General features: G+C 44.0%; 1 protein-coding gene across 1 annotated transcript in view; it reads right to left on the reverse strand.

The window, feature by feature from the left end:
• Window positions 1–753: 753 nt before the first annotated feature.
• dpep2 (dipeptidase 2) overlaps window positions 754–20,797 on the reverse strand; it is a 36,332-nt gene continuing 16,288 nt past the window's right edge. Inside the window, exons 7-11 of the mRNA XM_055648451.1 lie at window positions 14,241–14,417; window positions 11,970–12,054; window positions 10,003–10,078; window positions 9,782–9,917; window positions 754–5,039 (exon numbers count right to left, since the gene is read on the reverse strand). Of these exons, the coding sequence (XP_055504426.1) occupies window positions 4,854–5,039; window positions 9,782–9,917; window positions 10,003–10,078; window positions 11,970–12,054; window positions 14,241–14,417 (660 nt within the window). The 3' untranslated portion in view covers window positions 754–4,853. The remainder of the gene's footprint in view (window positions 5,040–9,781; window positions 9,918–10,002; window positions 10,079–11,969; window positions 12,055–14,240; window positions 14,418–20,797) is intronic.

Raw genomic sequence — 20,797 nt, forward strand, 5'->3', positions numbered from 1 at the left:
CCAGCCTCCTCAACCTCGCCCTATAGCTCACACCCTCTAGTCATGGCAACATCCTTGTAAAATCTTTTCTGAACCCATTCAAGCTTGACAATATCTTTCCTATAACATGATGCCCAGAACTGAACACAATACTCTAAATGTGGCCTCGCTAACGTGTTTGACTGGAGAGATGGTGAATGAATGAGAATTTATAAACTTCTGATGTATCTCAGCAGGTGGGACCTGTACAATATGAACAGGGTCCACCTCAGTAGAAGTGGGACCAAAATCCTTGGAGATGGATTTGCCGATGCTTGTAGAGACAGTTCAAACTCGCTTGGCAGAGGCATGGTAACCTAGAGGTGAATTCAGGAAGGAGAGAAACAAAGGCAGAAGGGGAAGTTTGTAAAGGGGAAGTGAAATGAATAGCAGTGGAACCAAGGCATTTAAGTTGAGGTCCAAAAAAAATGCCGTTTCTGGGCCATACATTACAAACAAAACAAGAAACATAATTTTAAACATCCATCACAAAAGGTCAAAATTCAGACAAAAAATGGCTGTGTCGCCATTAAAAATGCTCTTGGTGTTAGACAGCATTCAGAATTAGATGTAGGCCCCGCTCCAAGCTCTTTAATCGCCGTTGCGAGATAAGCGGTCTCCCTCCAGGGATAGTCCAAACAAGCATGATCTAACTGCCTTCACAGGCATGGACACTCTCCCATTGATTTGACCTCTAAAGTGCAAAACTCACATTTACTCGAATTAATGTCGAATTAATGTCCATCTGCCTTTGCTCTGCCCATTTCTGCAGCTGATCTATATCTATATCCTGCTGTCTCATTTGACAACGCCACTAAATTTTGTGCCATTTGCAATCTTTCCAACAAACCTTTCTGCATTTTTAATCATGTCATTTATATGCATTGTAAACAGCATAGGTGCAAGCATAAATCCATGCAGAACGACACTGGTCATGGACCTCCGGCCATAATGACTACCCTCTGTCGTCTATGGGTAATCCAGTTCTCAATCCAAACTACCAAACCACCTGGATCTTCTGGATCAATTTTATAGTCAAAGGATCATACCACATGGGAACAGGCCCTTCAGCCCAACTTGCCCATGCTGACCAAGATGCCCCATCTATACTTGTCCCAGCTGTCCACATATGGCCTTCTAAACCTTTCTTATCTATGTACTTGTCCAATTGTTTTTTAAATGTTAAACGCCTCATCTAGCTCCTTCGTTATAGATACTCAGCACCCTCTGTGTGAAAAAGTTGCCCCTCAGTTTCCTATTAAATCTTTCCCTTCTCGCCTTATTGATTTATATTTGTGTGTATTTGCACACACTGAACTTTTTTTTCCTCTCTTGTTTATTTTATTGTTTACAGTGTATGAGGTTTACATATTCTGTTGTGCTGCTGCAAGTAAGAATTTCATTGTTCTATCTGGGACATACAACAATAAAACACTCTTGACTTGACTAAACCTTTGTCCTCTGGTTCTTGTTCCCCCTACTCTGGGTAAACGACTCTGTGTAACTGCCTTACTGAAATCCACATAGCCCACTGCCCTATCCTCATCAGTCACATTAAACATTTCATAAACGGACCGCACATCATGTGTGATTATTTGAAAAATTGATCTTAAACACAATCACTTGACACTTTTACAAGAAATGAAGTTGCCGAGACACCCATTCTTGCAATTTTTTTTTTATTGTGGCAAATGTAAGAAATATTAGACAAGCTTCAAAACCATGAAAGAAAGTGAAAATGAGGTCACAGTACATATTTTCACGATTGCTATTATACAAGGGAAACAATATTACTGCAGGGCAGCAAGTCCAGGAACACACAGAATAATAGACAACAGAACATTTGACTGACTCTTTCATTTTTGTTTCCAATAAGGCAACAAATCTCAACTTTGCATCTATATTGCATGTTAAACCAATAGTGTATTATATTGAATTCTATTTTATTGACCTCCCTTGTCTAAAAAAAATGGAATGATAGATATTGTCACTGATGGAATCCTGAATATTTTGTGGCCCTGTTGCTATCCTCTCTGCAAATCTCGTAGAAATGCTGTCCTGTCACACAGGGCTATTGGTGAGGATGGATTTGATTCTGCTTCAAAGAGCTGTATTGCAATTTGAAATAAAAGCCGAGTGTTTCGTAAGGACGGAAGAAGAAAATTGGTTGAAGTGCATTTAAGAAATAAGTTAAGAGTGAAAAGATGAGCATCTTTGACTGTCAGTTATCGATATCTTTAATGGCGAGTGTGAAGTTATTCCATGTAAAAAAATAGCATTGGCTTTGTATGTTGTACTGTTGTCAAGCAACTGAATGGCCCTCTCATCGGCTAGAGTGTGGTTCTGAACTCCCATCTAGCTCATTGCAGACCTATACTATATTTAATCGGACTTCAATGGTATGTTTAGTTTAGAAAAAAACGAATCTATTCTATTTATAGTTTAGAGATACGGTGCAGAAACGGGCCGTTCGGCCCATCGAGTCTGCGCCGACAGGGATCCCCATATACTAGCACTACCCTACACACGAGGGACAACGTAGATCTTTGGAGTGTGGGAGGTAAGCGGAGCACCCAGGGAAAACCCAAGCAGTCGCGGGAGGAGTGTACAAACTTCGGACAGACAGCACCTGTGGTCAGGATCGAACCCGGGTCTCTGGGGCTGCAAGTCAACAACTCTAAGGCTGTGCCATATCTTTGTACTAAATGCTGTACACTTCATTCTTCATCTGTGCACTGTGGACAGCTTGATTGTATATTCATGTAAAGTCTTTTCTCTGACTGGATAGCACGCAAACAAAAGATTTTCACTGTACCTCGGTACACGTAAGAATAACAAACTAACGTAAACTAAAGTTGTTATTGAAAACAGGAAAAAATACCAAATGAGTTAATTAAATCTAGACCATTTGTGTAAAGTTGAAATGTATTTAAAGATGTCAATATTCAAACAGTTCACTGGTAAAAATTGAAATGCAGAATTATTCTGGAATTTACTGTTTTCAACAGCTAATTTACATATTTCTTGGAATGTGACAGAATAAAGGCCCCAAGACCCAATTAAGAAGAGATTATCTATTTTTAATATGCTGCAAAATATATTTGTTTCTTTGGTCAGCAAAAATGATACTGAAGGTGTAACGAGTTAACTCTTTGTGAAGAGACAATGGGTTACAGCTTAAAATAGACACACAATGCTGGAGTAACTCAATGGGACAGGCAACATCTCTGGAGAGAAAGAATGGGTGACGTTTCGGGTCAAGTCCTTTCTTCTGACTAGTCAGGGGAATGGGGGGTGGGAGATTGCAACCTTCACGTGGTCCACCCTGTTTCAACGAATGCAATCAACTTAGCGTGCACAAACAGAAGATCAAACAGAACAAGTTGTCTTACAACTTTAGGCTGTGCACGCCATACGCAAGAAGAAGGGGAAAGGGAAACGAGAGAAATATCTCTCCAGCATTTTGTGTCGATCTTCGGTTTAAACCAGCATCTGCCCCTCCTTCCTAAACATGGGTTACAGCTTCACATTTTTGTGTTAGTTATTGTCACCTAAGCATCGACCACCATAGAAATGGTTACAACTCACATTTGGCAATAAAATAACATTGTGAATCGCCCTCAACCCATTTGTGAAAGTCAGTTGTCGAGTACGACCTTCAGATATGAGATTCACACAACTGTGTTATTAGGTGTGCCAGTGTACTTCTTACAAAGGAACATGCTACAAGCAAGTCCCTTCCAGAGTATTGAGAACTGCAGGGACAGGTTTACAAATAAAAGACACAAAATGCTGGAGTAATGCCGGGTCAGGCAGCAACTCTGGCGATGATGAATAGGTGATGTTTTTCAGGTCTGGACGTTTTTTCAGTCCCGACCCGCGATGTCACCCATTCATGTTCTCAACGGATGTTGTCTGACCCACTGAGTTACTCCAGCACTTTGTGTCCCTTGCAGAGTATTACAGTTACAGTGGATTGTGGCAATGAATGAATGGATGCTGGAATAATGGGAGCAGCTGCAGGAGTGTGTTTATGGATGGACAGGCAGAGGAAGAAAAGTCAGAAGAAACTGGACAGATTGGCCAAGAACATTGCCTACAATAGGCGTGCAGGTTTTTTCATTGTGCAGTGAGGTTGAGAGGGTGGGAGAAGGTCTGGCCTTGACAAGATATAACGAGGCTATGTCGAGTTGTTGCAATAGTGCCGACTAGTTTGGCCACCAGTAGATTGTCCACTAAATGCTGGGAAATCCCTCAGCGGGGCAGGCACTACCTGCCGAAAGAAAAGCTGAGATGGCGAAAAACTGCAGATGTCGAAATCTTGAGTAAAATACAAAGACAAAGTGCTGGGTCAGGCAGGTTTTGTGGTGGGAATGGAGGGTGATGTTTCAGGTCGGGACCCAGCTTCCGAAAGAGAAGCGGAGATGACGTTTGGGGAAAAGACTCGCCTTCATAAAATGAAACTGTGACTTTATCCCACATTGTCCCGAGACGCCTCCTGACCTACAGAATGTTTTCAACATTTTCTGTTTTTATTTTACTTCCAGCATTTGCATTTTTTTTTTTTTTTAAATGTCATAATTTAAGTTTATCCAGTCTAAGCAACTCAGCACTGTGAGACCACCCAGCACACGGTACAAGGAATAAGTTTGCTGTGTTCTTAAAAGTCCTCATCTTCTTTGTGGAATTGAATAATAGGTGAATTTAAGGCATGCGTTTCACGTTAGTGAGAGGTCTACCTTACCCTTGCCAGAACAAAAAAAAATCTCGGCCCATCTCACACTTCCACGCTACTGTTTGGAGGTGATGTGTTGTCAAACTTTCAGCTGTTCGGTTCAGATGGTGCACATGATGGAGCTGATGATGATGGATATGATGGTGAAAGCAGGATGCGCTGAGCTGCTTTGTGACGTGTTTTTCGATGGGAAAAGGTTCCGGAGATTCAAGCGGCAGTCGTTATCAGCTTCCTTGGAGGGGATCTCCTTTTCACTGGGCGACAAGTACTTCAGTTCCTGTTTGACCTGTTTAAAATAAATAATATTCATCAACAACGCCTAAAGGCTTATTTTTAAACGGAGAGTCCCTCGTGCTGGATTCTCCCACAAGCGAAATCACCATCTCCACATCCACACTGTCAAGATTCATTCAAACTGTCGGTGTTTGTAGAATCTAGCGAGCTGACACGGTGGCCCAGCGGTTGCTGCCTTAAGGCGCTTGAGACCCGGGTTTGACCCTGACTAAGGGTGCTGTCTGTACTGAGTTTGTACCTTCTCCCAGTGATCTGCATGGGTTTTCACCGGATGCTCCGGTTTCCTCCCACACCCCAAAAATGTACAGGTTTGCAGGCCAATTGGCTTCGGTAAAGATTGTAAATTATCCCTAGTGCATAGGATAGTGTTAGTGTACTGGGATCGCTGGTCAGCTGAATCTCTAAACTAAAAACTATTTTAAAAAAAACAAAAATGGCATTTGTGGGACAAGATTTTTTTAAGGGGCTGTACAGTGCCACAGCGTTAGAGTTGCTGCCTTACAGCGCCAGACACCAGGGTTCAATCCTAACCATGGATGCTGTCTGTACAGAATTTGTACATTCTCCCCATGACCTGTGTGGGTTTTCACTTTGGATGCTCTGGTTTCCTCCCACACTCCGAAGAAGTACAGTTTTTTTGGTTAGTTAGCTTGGTATAATTGTAAATTGTCCCTGGTGTGTGAGTGTATGGGGATCGCTAGTCAGCACGGACTGGGTGGGCCGAAGGGCCTGTTCAGGTGCTGTATTTCTAAACTAAACTAAACTAAACTGATCTAAATTAAGATTCCTCTGGATAATACACTGCACTACATTCGATCAGATACAGACCAGCCAATATCTCTAGAAAGAGGTACAAGATCTTAACCAACGTTGTTTCATAGGAAAGCTCACAAATTCCAGATATTAATCTGGTAAACCTCTAAATTGCTTCCGACACATTAACAGCCCTCCTTTATTAAAGGGATCGAAGTCGTATACGGTTATATGGTTATATATAGTACACAATACCCTAATGCTGGTCTTGCCCGTGCTTTTGTATTTAATTACACTTACAATAAATAATAATGTTCTGTTAATTTCCTGGTTTAGGGGTGACTATGTCCGTTCTGTATTGCAGCGAGTTTTTAGTTCACTGGCAGTGTAAGGCAGCAACTCTACTGTTGTGCCAATAGTCATATAAGCTGCTCCAACGTAACGATCGATGTACAGTATAACTGGAAACTGCAAACAATCACTTGTTTATGACAATAATCACCAAGAAATATGGAGGCCAAGAAATTCCAGGAAAACACCTTTAGGAAGTGCTGTTGTGAGGATTGTGTAAGCATTGGCACTTCCAATCTAAACAGTCAGCTGGATAATACCAGAAATTACTATTTGATTACAATGTGGGACAAATGCCGGGAAGTGAAGAAAATATTTTTAGCTTGGAAAAGATTTGAAACATTTCCAATCCATAGATGGCTCTTGAATTGTATATGTGGGTCTGTCCCAACTCGCAGATGACCCTGCATGGCACAAACTGTTATTTTACTACATTGACTAATGTTTGTACATTACTCCGGAACTCAGTCCTTGTTTGTCGCTCAACTTCGTGAACTACAGCCAGATCTTGTCTTGGAGTTTCCAATATCAAAAATGATTTTTTTCTAAGTTTTACATAATTAGGTTTGACATGAGTAAACTCTTTCGATTGCCAGAGCTAAATTAATCAAATAACTTGTTTGAATGACAAATCTATTCTCTGTCCTAAATGTAGTGATGTTGTCTTTTAGTTTACTTTGGAGATCCAGTCTGGAAACGGGCCCTTCGGCCCACCGAGACCAGGCTGACCAGCGATCACACGAGCACTATCCTACACACTAGGGACAAATTACAGTTTAACTGAAGCCAATTAACCTACAAACCTGCACGTCTTTGGAGTGTGGGAGGAAACCGGAGCTGCCGGAGAAAACTCGCTTGGCCACAGGGAGAATGTACGGACTGCGTACGGACAAGCACCCATAGTCAGAATCGAACCTGGGAGTCTGGCGCTGTAAGGCAGCAACTCTACCGCTGCACCACCATGCCGCCATGACAACTTCATATGATAATCTGCAGAGGTTGGGAGTGGATCTTTCACGGGAAGGTGTAGGAAGGAACAAAGAAGATGCTGGTTTAAACTGAAGATGGACACAAAGAGCTGGAGTAACTCAGCGGGACAGGCAGCATCTCTGGAGAGAAGGAATGGGCGACGTTTCGAGTTGGGTCGGGTCTGAAGTCCCGCTGAGTTACTCCAGATTTTTGCATGGAAAGATCTTTGATTTCCTTGACAGTCCCTTGACTTCTCAGTTCAGTTCCAGGATTTCCAAATCACCATCAAACATGAAGTGGATAAACTAAAAGGGTGAATACAATGGAAAACTAAGTTGAAAAAGCCACAGGGAAATAAGACGAGGAGAATGGTATTGGTGACATTGCATCCCTGGGGTGGATCTAATGGGATGACCAGCATCCTTTGATGTTTTATGGTGAAGATGTTATTTTCCCACGTATGTGCCCGAATAGTTTCCCGTTTAAAGCACGAAAGATAACCACAATTTTCCAATTTTCCACGAGTTACGTGCTTCAACCACATCACATCCCCTTATTTTGCTATGGCTTTTATCGAAGGTTTAGTTTCACCAACATCATTTGGTAAACATGTATATTTAAAGAACTTTAGTTTTGTGAGGCAGTATCAGATGAGACAAATGTCGTTTTGCTCAAAACCTTTCATGTGCCTTTGACATTTGAAAAGTGAAGACATTTGTTCTCAAACCACGGCGGGCATTTGGACAATCTTTCACATAAGACCAGTGGGAACGTATTTTCTCCCAGGCCTGTTAGCCCACCTACTGAGGAAGTCATATGTTGTTTATACAGCACCATTTCATCCAGTCCAACTGCACTCAAAGTCATCAAGAACACTTATAAAATACCAGGTTGGGCAGCATCTCTGGAAAAACATGGATGGGTGACCTTCTCGGTTTAGAAACTTCTCCCACCCTGAGGAAGTGTCTTTATCTAAAATATCATCTATTCGTCCTCCAGAGAAGGTTCCGGGCCTGTTGAGTTATTCCAGCACTTTGTGTCTTTTTGTGAACTAACGGGCATCTGCACTTCCGTATTTTTACACTAAAATACCAGTTAGATGCCTGCTGACTGACTATATGGCAGCAACGATGACACACACTAGATCCTAGAAAATAGACCAACCTGACCCCCCCCCCCCCCCCCCCCCCCAACCAACCCACCCCATGTGCTACCTGCCCAAATTCTCCCCTCTCGCCCCATGCCCGACTGACTCTAACCCAGGCTCCCCAATCCAACACAACCCTTCCCCCAACTGACCCCCCAAGCCCAAACCTACATCCTCCCTGCCTAAATATAACAATCACGACACTGTCTACTTGAAACCAACCCCAACTCTTCCGCTCAAATCCAAGACCCATCCCTTGACACCCCACTCCTTAAGCCTGACCCCCAAAAAGTGTTTCCTCAACCTTCCCACATCCAAACTCTCATATCTAAACCCCAACCCTAACGCACCCAAAACCAACCCAAACTCTCCCAAACACAAAACCCAACAAAACCCAAAACCCCACTTCCTAACCCGAATCCTAAAAAGATTTCTCCCAGTCTTCCCGAATCCAACCCCTCATATCTAAACGCCAAACCTAACCTACCAAAAACCAGCCCTACCTTCACCTAAAACCAAAACTGGATCCCTAATACCCAGCCTCCTCAACCCAATCTGCCAATGAATGTGACCCCAAACCTTACACCCCCCTCAACCCAATCAAAGAGTAACGGACTTACCAAGCTGATTCCGTCGCAAGTCTTCCACTCCCAATCATTCCTCTACATACACATGCCGCTGGTCTACCTCGATCCAACCTTACCCCATCTTCATTAGAAACTACCCATGGGATGTGGGGGAAAAGAATGTTCACATCTATCCTTTAACACTAACAGCTCCAGTGAGGGATTGCCTCATCGGCACTGCACCAGTGTCATTATTCCACACGGAGTAAGCACACGTTCAAAGCAAAGCCACCTTTGCTTCATTGTTTGTGTAGGAAGGAACTGCAGATGCTGGTTTAAACGCAAGATAGACACAAAATGCTGGAGTAACTCAGCGTCTGGCGACCCGAAATGTCACCCACTCATTTTACCCAGAGATGCTGCCAGTCCCGTTGAGTCACTCCAGCATTTTGTGTCTATCTTTCATAGATCATATGTTCATCATTTCATAAGTCATAGGAGCAGAAGTAGGCCATTTGGCCCATCATGTCTACTCCGCCATTCAATCATGGCTGATCTATCTTTCCCTCTCAACCCCATTCTCCGGCCTTCTCCCCATAACTCTTGACACCTGATTACTGATCAAAATCCTGTCAATCTCCACCTTAAAAATACACAATGACTTGGCCTCCACAGCCATCTGTGGCAACGAATTCCACAGATTCACCACCCGCTGACTAAAGAAATTCCTCTTCATCGCCTTTCTAAAGGTCCGTCCTTTTTTCCTGAGGCTATGGCCTCTGGTCCTAGAATCCCACTAGTGGAAACATCTTCTCCACGTCCACTCTATCCAGACCATTCACTATTCGGTAAGTCGCCATGAGGTCCACTCTCAACTATATCTAAACTCCAGCGAGTGCAGGCCCAGTGCCGGCAAATGCTCATGCCCCTTCAAGTCAGCCCTCTTACCTCTTCAACTCTCTGAAAGACTCGGAGAAAGTTGTTTCGCAATACAGCTTTTATTTCTTCGTCCTGCCATTTCCGCTTCAGCAATTCCGCAATGAGTGCAGGATATTTTGACACGTCTTCAAGACCTTGGGGAAAGCTGCAACCCACCACAATGTCAGGAAATATTTGGCAACACACAGTAACAAAATAATTGACTGTTGGGAGTCATGTTGCATACAAACCTAGCGACGCCATCATAGTCCCCTCCTATTCCAATCGACTCGTATCCAGCGATCTTCTTGATGTGGTCAAAATGATCTGTAACCGCAGCAGCAAGTTGTAAAATAGAAGTTGATAAGTAGTTCAGAACTCTCTAACATCATGCCAACAAATTTCAAACGTTAAGGACGTAGGGCATAGGATTAAGGTGACAGACGGAAAGATTTAATAGGAATAGATCGGGTAGACGCACAGAGTCTCTTGCCCAGAGAAGGGAAATTGAGAACCAGAGGAAATAGGTTTAAGGTGAGGGGGGAAATATTTAATAGGAAACAGAGGGGTAACCCCTTCATACAAAAGGTGGTAGGTGTATGGAACGAGCTGCCGGAGGAAGTCGTTGTGGTAGGTACTATCGCAACGTTTAAGAAACAACTGAACAGGTACACAGATAGAACATGTTTAGAGGGATATGGGCCCAATGTAGACAGGTGGGACTAGAGTAGATGAGACATGTTGGTCGGTGTGGGCAAGTTGGGCTAAAAGGCTTGTTTCCACGTTGTCTGTGAAACAAACTGTAGTATGAAATCAATGGGTTGAGCAGCACCTGTGGGGTGGTGGAGGTGGGGGGGGGGGGGGGGGGGGGGGGGGAAGACCTGCAATGTTTCTGGTCTCAACACAAAATGTTGACCATCTCAATCTCTCCACAGATACTGCCTGCCCCATTGGGGTGGGAAGATTGCAACCTTCACGTGGTCCGCCCTGTTTTGACGAATGCAATCAAATGAAGAACAATAATGAAGAACAATCAAATAAGATCAAATAGAACAAGTTGCCCTACAACTTTAGGCTGTGCACGCCATACGCAAGAAGAAGAAGGGGAGCCTGCCCCACTGAGTTCCCCCAGCAGTTTTTCTTTTTGCTCCAGATTCCCGTATCTGCAGTCTCCTGAGTCTCAAAATGTAAGGAATTTGTTCAATATCGTCAAAAATAATATTTACTACAAAATGAAGTCTACTGAGTGTGTGTGCTTCAGATGTTTCATTAGCTTTTATGGACTTACACCATGTAGAAACTGACATCGATGTTGACAAAAGTATGGTTGCAAGCTATTACACCCATTCCAGAAGCTAACTGTAGCTGATAGGGTGGTTCGGTTGCATGAATCAACTCGAGAACATTCCTGACCTACTGTCCACCTTATTGACTAACTTTAATCAGACTTTACTGGGCTTTATCTTGCACTAAAGGTAATTCCCTTTATCCTATATCTGTACACTGTGGACGGCTTGATTGTGATCATGTCTAGTCTCCCCGTTGGCTGGACAGCATGCAACAAAAAAGCTTTTCACTGCACAGATGATGATAAACTAAACTGAACTAATTAATAGTTAAACTGGGCAGCACGGTGGCGCAGCGGTAGAGTTGCTGCCTTACAGAGCTTACAGCGCCGGAGACCGATGGGTGCTGTCTGTACGGAGTTTGCACGTTCTCCCCGTGACCGCCTGGGGTTTCACTAAGGTCTTCGTTTTTCCCCCCACACTCCAAAGATGTACGGGTATGTCGGCAAATTGGCTTGGCAAATGTAAAAATTGTCCCTAGTGTGTGTAGGATAGTGTTAAAATGCGGGGATCGCTGGTCGACGCGGACTTGGTGGGCCGAAGGGCCTGTTTCACGCTGTATCTCTAAACTAAACTAAACTACATCTGCCCACACTACATCATGGCTAATCGTGCCTGAAGAAGGGTCTCGACCCGAAACGTCACCTATTCCTTCGCTCCATAGATCTGCCTCACCCGCTGACTTTCCCCAGCATTTTTGTCTGCCTTTCATCAGAAGGTACAGTAGTTAACTTGGTTGAAATTCAGGGAGAGATAAAAATGTGTCCCTTCTAAGGGGAATCAATTCTTCGGTAAGACACAATGAAAGGGCTAAGATGCTGCAGAGCATAAGACAATTTCCTTCTCCAAATATATCAGCGTGAATCCCCTACCTGCGACTTTGGAAATGTCCGCCGTCCCCTGACAGGATATAAAATTGGAGTAAAAGTTTACCATCACCAGGCCTGCTTTCTCTTTCTGTAAAACAAATGTTGATCAGTTCAAAATGTGTAGGAAGGAACTGCAGATGCTGGTTTACATCTGGAGAGAAGGAATGGGTGACGTTTCGCGTCGAGACTCTTCTTTGGACTGAGAGCCAGGGGAGAGGGAGACACAGCGATAAGGAAAGGGGTGTCCGAAGAGAAGGAAAATGTGGAATGAATCATTATTAGCTAGGAGAAAGTTACAACATAATATTTGTATATAATGCCATGATCATATTGAATGACAGTGCAGCCTCGAAGGGCCGAATGGCCTCCTCCTGCACCTATTTTCTTTGTCTAACAAAGCAAACAGAGATAAAATGCTTCCAGGGGGAAGGTCAGACTGGTCAGAGAACTGGGAATTGGGAGGGGCTGGAGAGAGAGGGAGAGAGAGCAAAGACTATTGGCAGTTAGAGAAGTCAATGTTCCTACCGCTGGGATATAAGCTGCCCAAGCGAAATATGAGGTGCTGTTCCTCCAATTTGCGCTGGGCCTCACTCTGACAATGGAGGAGGCCCAGGACAGAAAGGTCAGTGTGGGAATGGAAGGGGGAGTTAAAGTATTTAGCAACCGGGAGATGAGGTAGGTTTAGGTGGACTAAGCGGATGATGTTCAGTGAAATGAACGCTGATCGGAACGACACTGTTTGCTCAGGTGTAGAAATTAGATTGCATTCAATTTCCGGGCATTAAAACATGGGTGCATTCAGTATTAACAGCTCGCCTCAACACCTCAACAAAAACCATCACGCTGGAAGATTCATGAGGATGTTGCCAAGACATGAGGGCCTGAGCTATTGGGAGAGGTTGAGCAGGCTAGGACTCTATTCCTTGATCTTTGAGAAGTGTATAAAATCATGAGAGGAATAGATCGGGCAGATGCAGAGTAGGGGAATCAAAAACTAGAGGATCGGGTAGATGCAGAGTAGCAGGATACAGGAATGTGTACATATAAACACAGCTGTCAACAATTTGCAGTACGTTAGTCTCGGCAGGGTGTCAGCCTTTAAAAACATTTGCTGCGTGTTAACCAGACACTTCAACGCCTACCACACATGCCGCAGAGAAGGGAGAAATGAGAAACACTGTTCCGTATGGTGCAAAACCACAAGGAAAACACCATAACCTCACAAGATTCTACCTCGTAATATCAACTCCATCATCGGCTCTGACCTCCCTACAATCGAGGGGATCTATCGCAGTCGCTGCCTCAAAAGGTTTGCCAGCATCATCATGGATCCACACCATCCTGGCCACTCACTCATCTCCCCGCTGCCTTCAGGTAGAAGGTACAGGAGCCTGAAATCTGCAACGTCCAGGCTCAGGAATAGCTCCTTCCCCACAGCCATCAGGCTATTAAACTCAACTCAAACACAAATCTGAACATTAATAGCCCATTGCACTTTATCTGCTTATTTATGTGTGTATATATATATTCAATGGTATATGGTCACACTGATCTGTTCTGTATTTATTTATGCCTACTATATTCTGTTGTGCTGAAGCAAAGCAAGAATTTCATTGTCCTATAGAAACATAGAAACATAGAAAATAGGTGCAGTAGGCCATTCAGCCCTTCGAGCCTGCAATATGATCATGGCTGATCATCCAACTCAGTATCACGTACCTGCCTTCTCTCTATACCCCCTGATCCCTTTAGCCACAAGGGTCCACATCTAACTCCCTCTTAAATATAGCCAATGAACTGGCCTCAGCTACCTTCTGTGGCAGAGAGTACCTATCTGGGACACATGACTATAAACTCTCTTGAATCTCGAAAAAGGCAAACTAGGTACGTTCATAAGTTCTAGGATCAGAATTAGGCCATTCAGCCCATCAAGTCTACTCCGCCATTTAACCATGACTGGTCTATCTCTCCCTCTGAACCCCCCTCCCCAATCTTTACACATCCCCAATCCTGGACTTCCTGCTCATCACTTTAATTTCATGTTTCATGTATCCTGTTGTGTTTTATGATTGTTGGCAGAACAATCTCCCTCCTGGAATAAATCAAGGTCTATCGTATCCTATCATGCCGAGCCTTGCCCCTGGTCATTTCTCCATTGTATCTGCATCACGCTATCAAAAAGCTGCACTGTCAATCACAAATGTGTAACATTATACGCTGCATAAGAAATTGTCAAAGAGAAGTTCTCGACGGAATTGAGTCAAAATCACTTACGATCAAACTGAGAATATTATCTGGAACATTCCTGGGATGATTGCAGATGGCGTAAGCTGAGGAATGACTGAATATAACTGGAGCCTTGGAGATGCGAAGCACAGTTTCTGCCGTGTTTATGTCGGTGTGCGACAGATCCACGATCATCCCCAGTCGATTCATCTCCAGAACCACCTCCTGGAAATTCAACGACAAATTCCACAATGTAGTTACACCCTCTGACTGGACCCGAGCCAGTCTGCAACACACGCCAGCAGTGGACGAAATGAGGTGATTTGTCTTTAGTTTACTTCGGAGATACAGCGCGCAAGTGGGGCCCTTCAGCCCACCGAGTCCACGCCGACCAGCGATCCCCGCACATTAACACTACCCTACACACACGAGGGACAATTGTCCATTTACACCAAGCCAATTAATGTACAAACCTGTACGTCTTTGGAGTGTGGGAGGAAATCGGAGCACCCGGAGAAAACCCACGCAGGTCACGGGGCGAACTTACAGACTCCGTACAGACGACCACCCGTAGTCAGGATTGAAACCGGGTCTCTAGCGCTGCAAGGCAGTAACTCTACCGCTGCGCCACCGTGCCACTCCACCATATGGGTAGAGTCGGGTGTGGGAATGCGGAAAATGGAAAATGCGGAAAAAACGATCCTGAACCATTTTCCCCATCGCCGATTTTACAATTAGACAATAGACAATAGGTGCAGGAGTAGGCCATTCGGCCCTTCGAGCCAGCACCGCCATTCAATGTGATGATGGCTGATCATCCCCAATCAGTACCCCGTTCCTGCCTTTTCCCCATATCCCCTGACTCCGCTATCTTTAAGAGCCCTATCTCGCTCTCTCTTGTAAGCATCCAGAGAACCTGCCTCCACAACCCTCAGAGGCAGAGAATTCCACAGACTCACCACTCACCAGTGTTTCCTCTCTCCGTTCTAAATGGCTTACCCCTTATTCTTAAACTGTGACCTCTGGTTCTGGACTCCCCCCAACATCAGGAACATGTTTCCTGCCTCTAACGTGTCCAAACCCTTAACCATCTTATATGTTTCAATGAGATTTCCTCTCATCCTTCTAAACTCCAGAGTATACAAGCCCAGCTGCTCCATTTTCTCAGCATATGACAATTGCCATATTGATTTTTTTTTTGAGGAATTTTAATAGGCAACATGGCCAGTAATGCAGAATTCTATAGGAAGGAACTGCAGGTGTTGGTTTACACTGGCGATAGACACAAATTGCTGGAGTAACTAAGTGGGGCAGGAAGCACGACTGTACAGATGGAATGGGTGATGTTTTGGGTCGAGATCCTTCTGCAGGCTGATTCAGGGGAGAGCGAGATACAGAGATCAGGACGTGTAAGGTGTGAAAACGAGACAAAGGGGATGGAAATCAAGGAAAATGTCGGCCATTTCTTCCGTCCAGAGATGCTGCCAGTCCCGCTGAGTTAAAGCAGAATTGCAGTTAGCAACGAAGCCACAGCAATTGTTCCTAACGTGAAGAAAGCTCCTCTCGTGAAGCACAGCTGTGCCTGTGGTGCGAGTTTCCTCATTTGTGACGTTATTGGGTAATAGTTCAAACAGACACTTGCGGCCCCACACTGTAACGTCACTCGACTTCCTGACAATTCTAGATACCAAAGCCACATACTTCAAGCTTAAGGGAGACACAAAAATATCATGTGTGTAGGAATTGAACTGCAGATGCTGGTTTACACTGAATATGGACACCAAAAGCTATATTAACTCAGCGGGTCAGGCAGCATCTCTTGAGAAAAAAAATAGGTGACGTTTTCGGGTTGAGACCCTTCTTCAGAGCCTACATGTCCCTTCATAACCAAAATAGCATAACCATTTTAATGAGATTATGTTTCAATATCTTTCAGTTTGATACATTTATGAGAATCAATTACAATCGTGGCGTACAAAGTCGGTTGATTTTCAGGTCAACAGTTTGAGGTTGTGAAGGAGGAGGTGTGGAGGCTCTTGAAGAGCGTTAAGGTGCTGTACTGTTCTATGGCTCGATGGGTGTGACATTGATATGTTTTAAACGTTAGTCAGCAGCAGCACACTAACAGAAGATGGAAACAGGTCATTTGTCACCCAAGGTAGAGTCAGGCCTTGGAATGGAAGGTACGATCCCAGGGCCTGATCAGATCTATTCCAGGTTATTGAGGGAAACGAGAGGGAATGGCACGGTGGTGCAGCAGTAGAGTTGCTGCCTTACAGCGTCGGAGACCCGGGTTCGATCCCGACTACGGGTGCTGTCTGTACAGAGTTTGTACGTTCTCCCCGTGACCAGCGTGGGTTTTCTCCCTGATCTCCAGTTCCTTCCCACACTCCAAAGACCGTTAGGTTTGTAGATTAATTGGCTTGTTGTATGTGTAAATTGTCTCTAGTGTGTGTGGGATAGTGCTAGTGTGCAGGGATCGCTGATTGGCTTGGTGGGTTGAAGGGCCTATTTATGCCCTGTATCTCTAAACTAAACTAAACTAAACTAAAGGAGATTGCAGGGACCTTGATTAAGATCTTTGTATCTTCTCCATCCTCAGGCAAGGTCCAGGAGGACTGGATAGTAGCTAATGTGTTCTTTTAACCATATAACCATATAACAATTACAGCACGGAAACAGGCCATCTCGACCCTTCTAGTCTGTGCCGAACACATAATCTCCCCTAGTCCCATATACCTGCGCTCAGACCATAACCCTCCATTCCCTTCCCATCCATATTCTTTTATTTAAGAAGATACAGGGAGGTAACTCAGGAAACTGTAGGCCGGTGAGCCTAATTAAAGTGGTAGGGAAGCTATTGGAGAGGATTCTTCGGGATCTTTGTCACACAGAGAGTTGAGAGTTTGTGGAATTCTCTGCCTCAGAAGGTAGTGGAGGTTGATTCACTTGATGCATTCAAAAGAGAGTTAGATAGAGCTCAGGGCTAGCGGAATGAAGGGGTATGGGGAGAAGGCAGGAACGGGATACTGATTGTCAATGATCAGCCATGATCACATTGAATGGCGGTGCTGGCTCCAAGGGCCGAAAAGCCTACTCTTGCACCTATAGTCTATGTATCTATGTATGGAATAGGATTTATTAGCATGTCCGGAAACTGATTATAACATAAATGCCTGACGAAGGGTCTCGATCCGAAACATCACCTGTTCCTTTTCTCCAGAGATGCTGCTTGACCCACAGAGTTACTCCAGCACTGATTCAGTTGCCCATTTTGTACATGCAGGTTAAAAAAATGGATTTTACACCAGTGTTTCTTATAGACTATTTCAGCTTTGAGTGTCAGCTTTGTGAGAAATGCATCAATAGCTGCATCAACTCATTACAAACGTTCTCTCAGATCAGGGGGAGGAAGTATGGGCCATTCCGAGTTTCAAAAACAAAGAGGAACAAACAGAAGGATTCAAAAACGAGAAATTTGAGTACCAAGCCTACAATATATTTTGTGACAGGCACTGAGTCAGAATTAAAGGAAGTTCTTTAAGGAAGGAGCTGAGCAGAAATTTCCTTAGTCGGATGGTGGTGAATCTGTGGAATTCTTTGCCACAGAAGGCTGTAGAGGTCAAGTCAATGGATATTTTTGAGGCAGAGATACTGTAGATTCAGGCATCAGAGGTTATGGGGAGATGGCAAGAGAATGGGGTCAGGAGGGAGAGATAGATCAGCCATGATTGAATGGCCAAATGGACTAATTCTACTCCAATCACTTATGACGTGACTCTGTGGGCTTCCCATGTTGACAGAGACCAGAAAACCAGAGAAACACAAACCTGCTGATGGTGGAATCTTGAGCAAAAGACAAAGTGCTGGAGGAACTCAGTGGGTCAGGCAACACCTGGGGACGACACTTCAGGTTGGGACCATCCTTCAGATGAACGATGCTTCCCGACCCGAAACTTTATCTGTTCATTCCCTACACAGTTGCTGACTGACCCACTGAGTTGATCAAGAAATTGGTCTTGTCATTATCCTCAACGTTAATGCTGCGTTTCTTGAGGACTCAAACGTGTGATATATTCTCTGGTAACAATATCAGTGTGAAAGCTTATCGGATTGAACACTCCCTGTGCATTTATTTACAGCTTCCTTGCAAACTCTTGCTCGCTTTAGCGCAATCTTAAAGGGAGAAAATAAATTATAAAGGAAAGAAGGAAGTTGGAACTTTGGTTGATGGAAATCTATTCCAATAACAGTTCCAGTTGAATGGGAGAAATTCATTATCCTCAGGACAAGGTTTTGAAGCTTTGGAACAAACAGTTAAACTGTAGCCTCTCTGATTTAGTTGATAAAGAGTAATCAACAGCATCTAATCATTCATTCACGGCAATGTTATTAACTGGACAGGTAATACCAAACGTGAGCTAACAATGCACATTGAAAGATGAAACATGGCAGGTGACATTCAATACTCCATTACTGTTGCTGTTGGGTATTTGCAGTTATTAATAAAACCATGAACATAGTTAGGAACAAGAAATATACCTTAGGTCTATTATTGAGTCATAGAGTCATACAGCATGGAAACAGGCCCTTCGGCCCGATGCCCACACCGGCCAACATGCCCCAGCTACACTTATCCCATTTGCCCATATTTGGTCCATATCCTTTCAAACCTGTCCCATCCATGTTACTTAAACGTTGGGATAGTCCCAGCCTCAACAACCTCCTCTGGCAGCTTGTTCCATACACCCACCACCCTTTGTGTGAAAATGTTACCCTTCAGATTCCTATTAAATCTTTTCCCCTTAACCTTAAACCTATGTCCTCTGGTTCTCAATTCACCTACTCTGGGAAAGAGACACTGCCCTTGAGTAATAGTTCTGTGTCTGAGTTTGGTTAGTGTTTGAAAGCAATGATATTATTCTTAATTCGTAAACACTGAAACTTTAACTTCAATTGATGAGGACACACTTAGAGTATTGTGTTCAGTTTAGGTCACCCTGTTACAGAAAATATGTTCTTAAGCTGGAATGGGTGCGAAAAAGATTTACGAGGGTGTTGCCAGGACTTGAGGGCCTGAGCTCTAGGAAGAGGTTGAACAGGCCAGGACTCTATTCCTTGCAATGCAGGGGAATGTGGAGGTGTAGAAGATCATGAGAGTAATAGATGTAAATAGTCTTTTACCCAGAGCAGGGGAATCGAAAACCAGAGGTCATAGGGTTTAAGGTGGGGAAAATAGGGTCTAATCTGAGGAAAGACATTCTTGCCGTAGAGGGAGTACAGAGAAGGTTCACCAGACTGATTCCTGGGATGTCAGGACTTTCATATGAAGAAAGACTGGATAGACTCGGCTTGTACTCGCTAGAATTTAGAAGATTGAGGGGGGATCTTATAGAAACTTACAAAATTCTTAAGGGGTTGGACAGGCTAGATGCAGGAAGTTTGTTCTCGATGTCGAGGAAGTCCAGAACAAGGGGTCACAGTTTAAGGATAAGGGGGAAATCTTTTAGGACCGAGATGAGGAAAACATTTTCACACAGAGAGTGGTGAATCTCTGGAATTCTCTGCCACAGAAGGTAGTTGAGGCCAGTTCATTGGCTATATTTAAGAGGGAGTTAGATGTGGCCCTTGTGGCTAAAGGGATCAGGGGATATGGAGAGAAGGCAGGTACAGGATACTGAGTTCGATGATCAGCCTTGATCATATTGAATGACGGTGCAGGCTCGAAGGGCTGAATGGCCTACTCCTGCACCTATTTTCTATGTTTCTATGTTTCTATGTGAGGGGGGGAAAGATTGAATAGGAACCTGATGGGAAACTTATTTGAGACGGTATTTGAGGCAAGTACTATCACAATGTTTAAGAAACATTTAGACAGGTATATGGATAGGATGGGTTTAGAATGATATGGGTCAAACATAGGCAGGTAGGACAAATGTAGATGGGACATATTGGTTGGTGTGGGCAAGTTGGGCCAATTGGCCTGTTTTCACGCTGTATGACTATGACTCTAATCAGCAGGGATATAATGTTCTGGTCAGCTGCATTATAATTACATGGAAGTAGCATATTTTCATGTTAATTATTTTTCAGTATATTTGGTTATGCCAGGACGCAGATCATATTCAGAGACATAAAGAACCACAGATGTTGGAATCTTGAGCAAAACACAAAGTGCTTGGTCTGAAGAAGTGTCCCGGCCTAAAACGTCGCCTGTCCACTCCCACCACAGTTGCTGCCTTGCCCACTCAGTTCCTCCAGAACCTTGCGTCCTGGTCACATTCAGATGGGACCTAAACTGTGTCAGACATATGGATCTACCCCGTCTTCATGGTAGATCATTTGAATCTTTTTGCCAGGGTTGGAAAAATCGTTACCTTTAAGGTGAAAGGGGTAAAGTTTAAAGGAGGTGTGCGGCAGGGAGTATTTTGCCCAGTGAGTGGTGAGTGGAATGTGTAATTGGGAGGGTGGCCGTGTCTCTAGCGTTGTGCGGCACCAGCTCTGCCAACTGTGCCACTGTGCCACAATTATCTGATGTTCCCTACCACTTGATTATAGAATGCAGTAACCATTGTGGCTCAGTGTAGACTGTTCCTATAATAGGG

This window comes from Leucoraja erinacea, chromosome 17 (assembly GCF_028641065.1).
Source record: "Leucoraja erinacea ecotype New England chromosome 17, Leri_hhj_1, whole genome shotgun sequence".
NCBI classification, from domain to species: Eukaryota; Metazoa; Chordata; class Chondrichthyes; order Rajiformes; family Rajidae; genus Leucoraja; species Leucoraja erinaceus.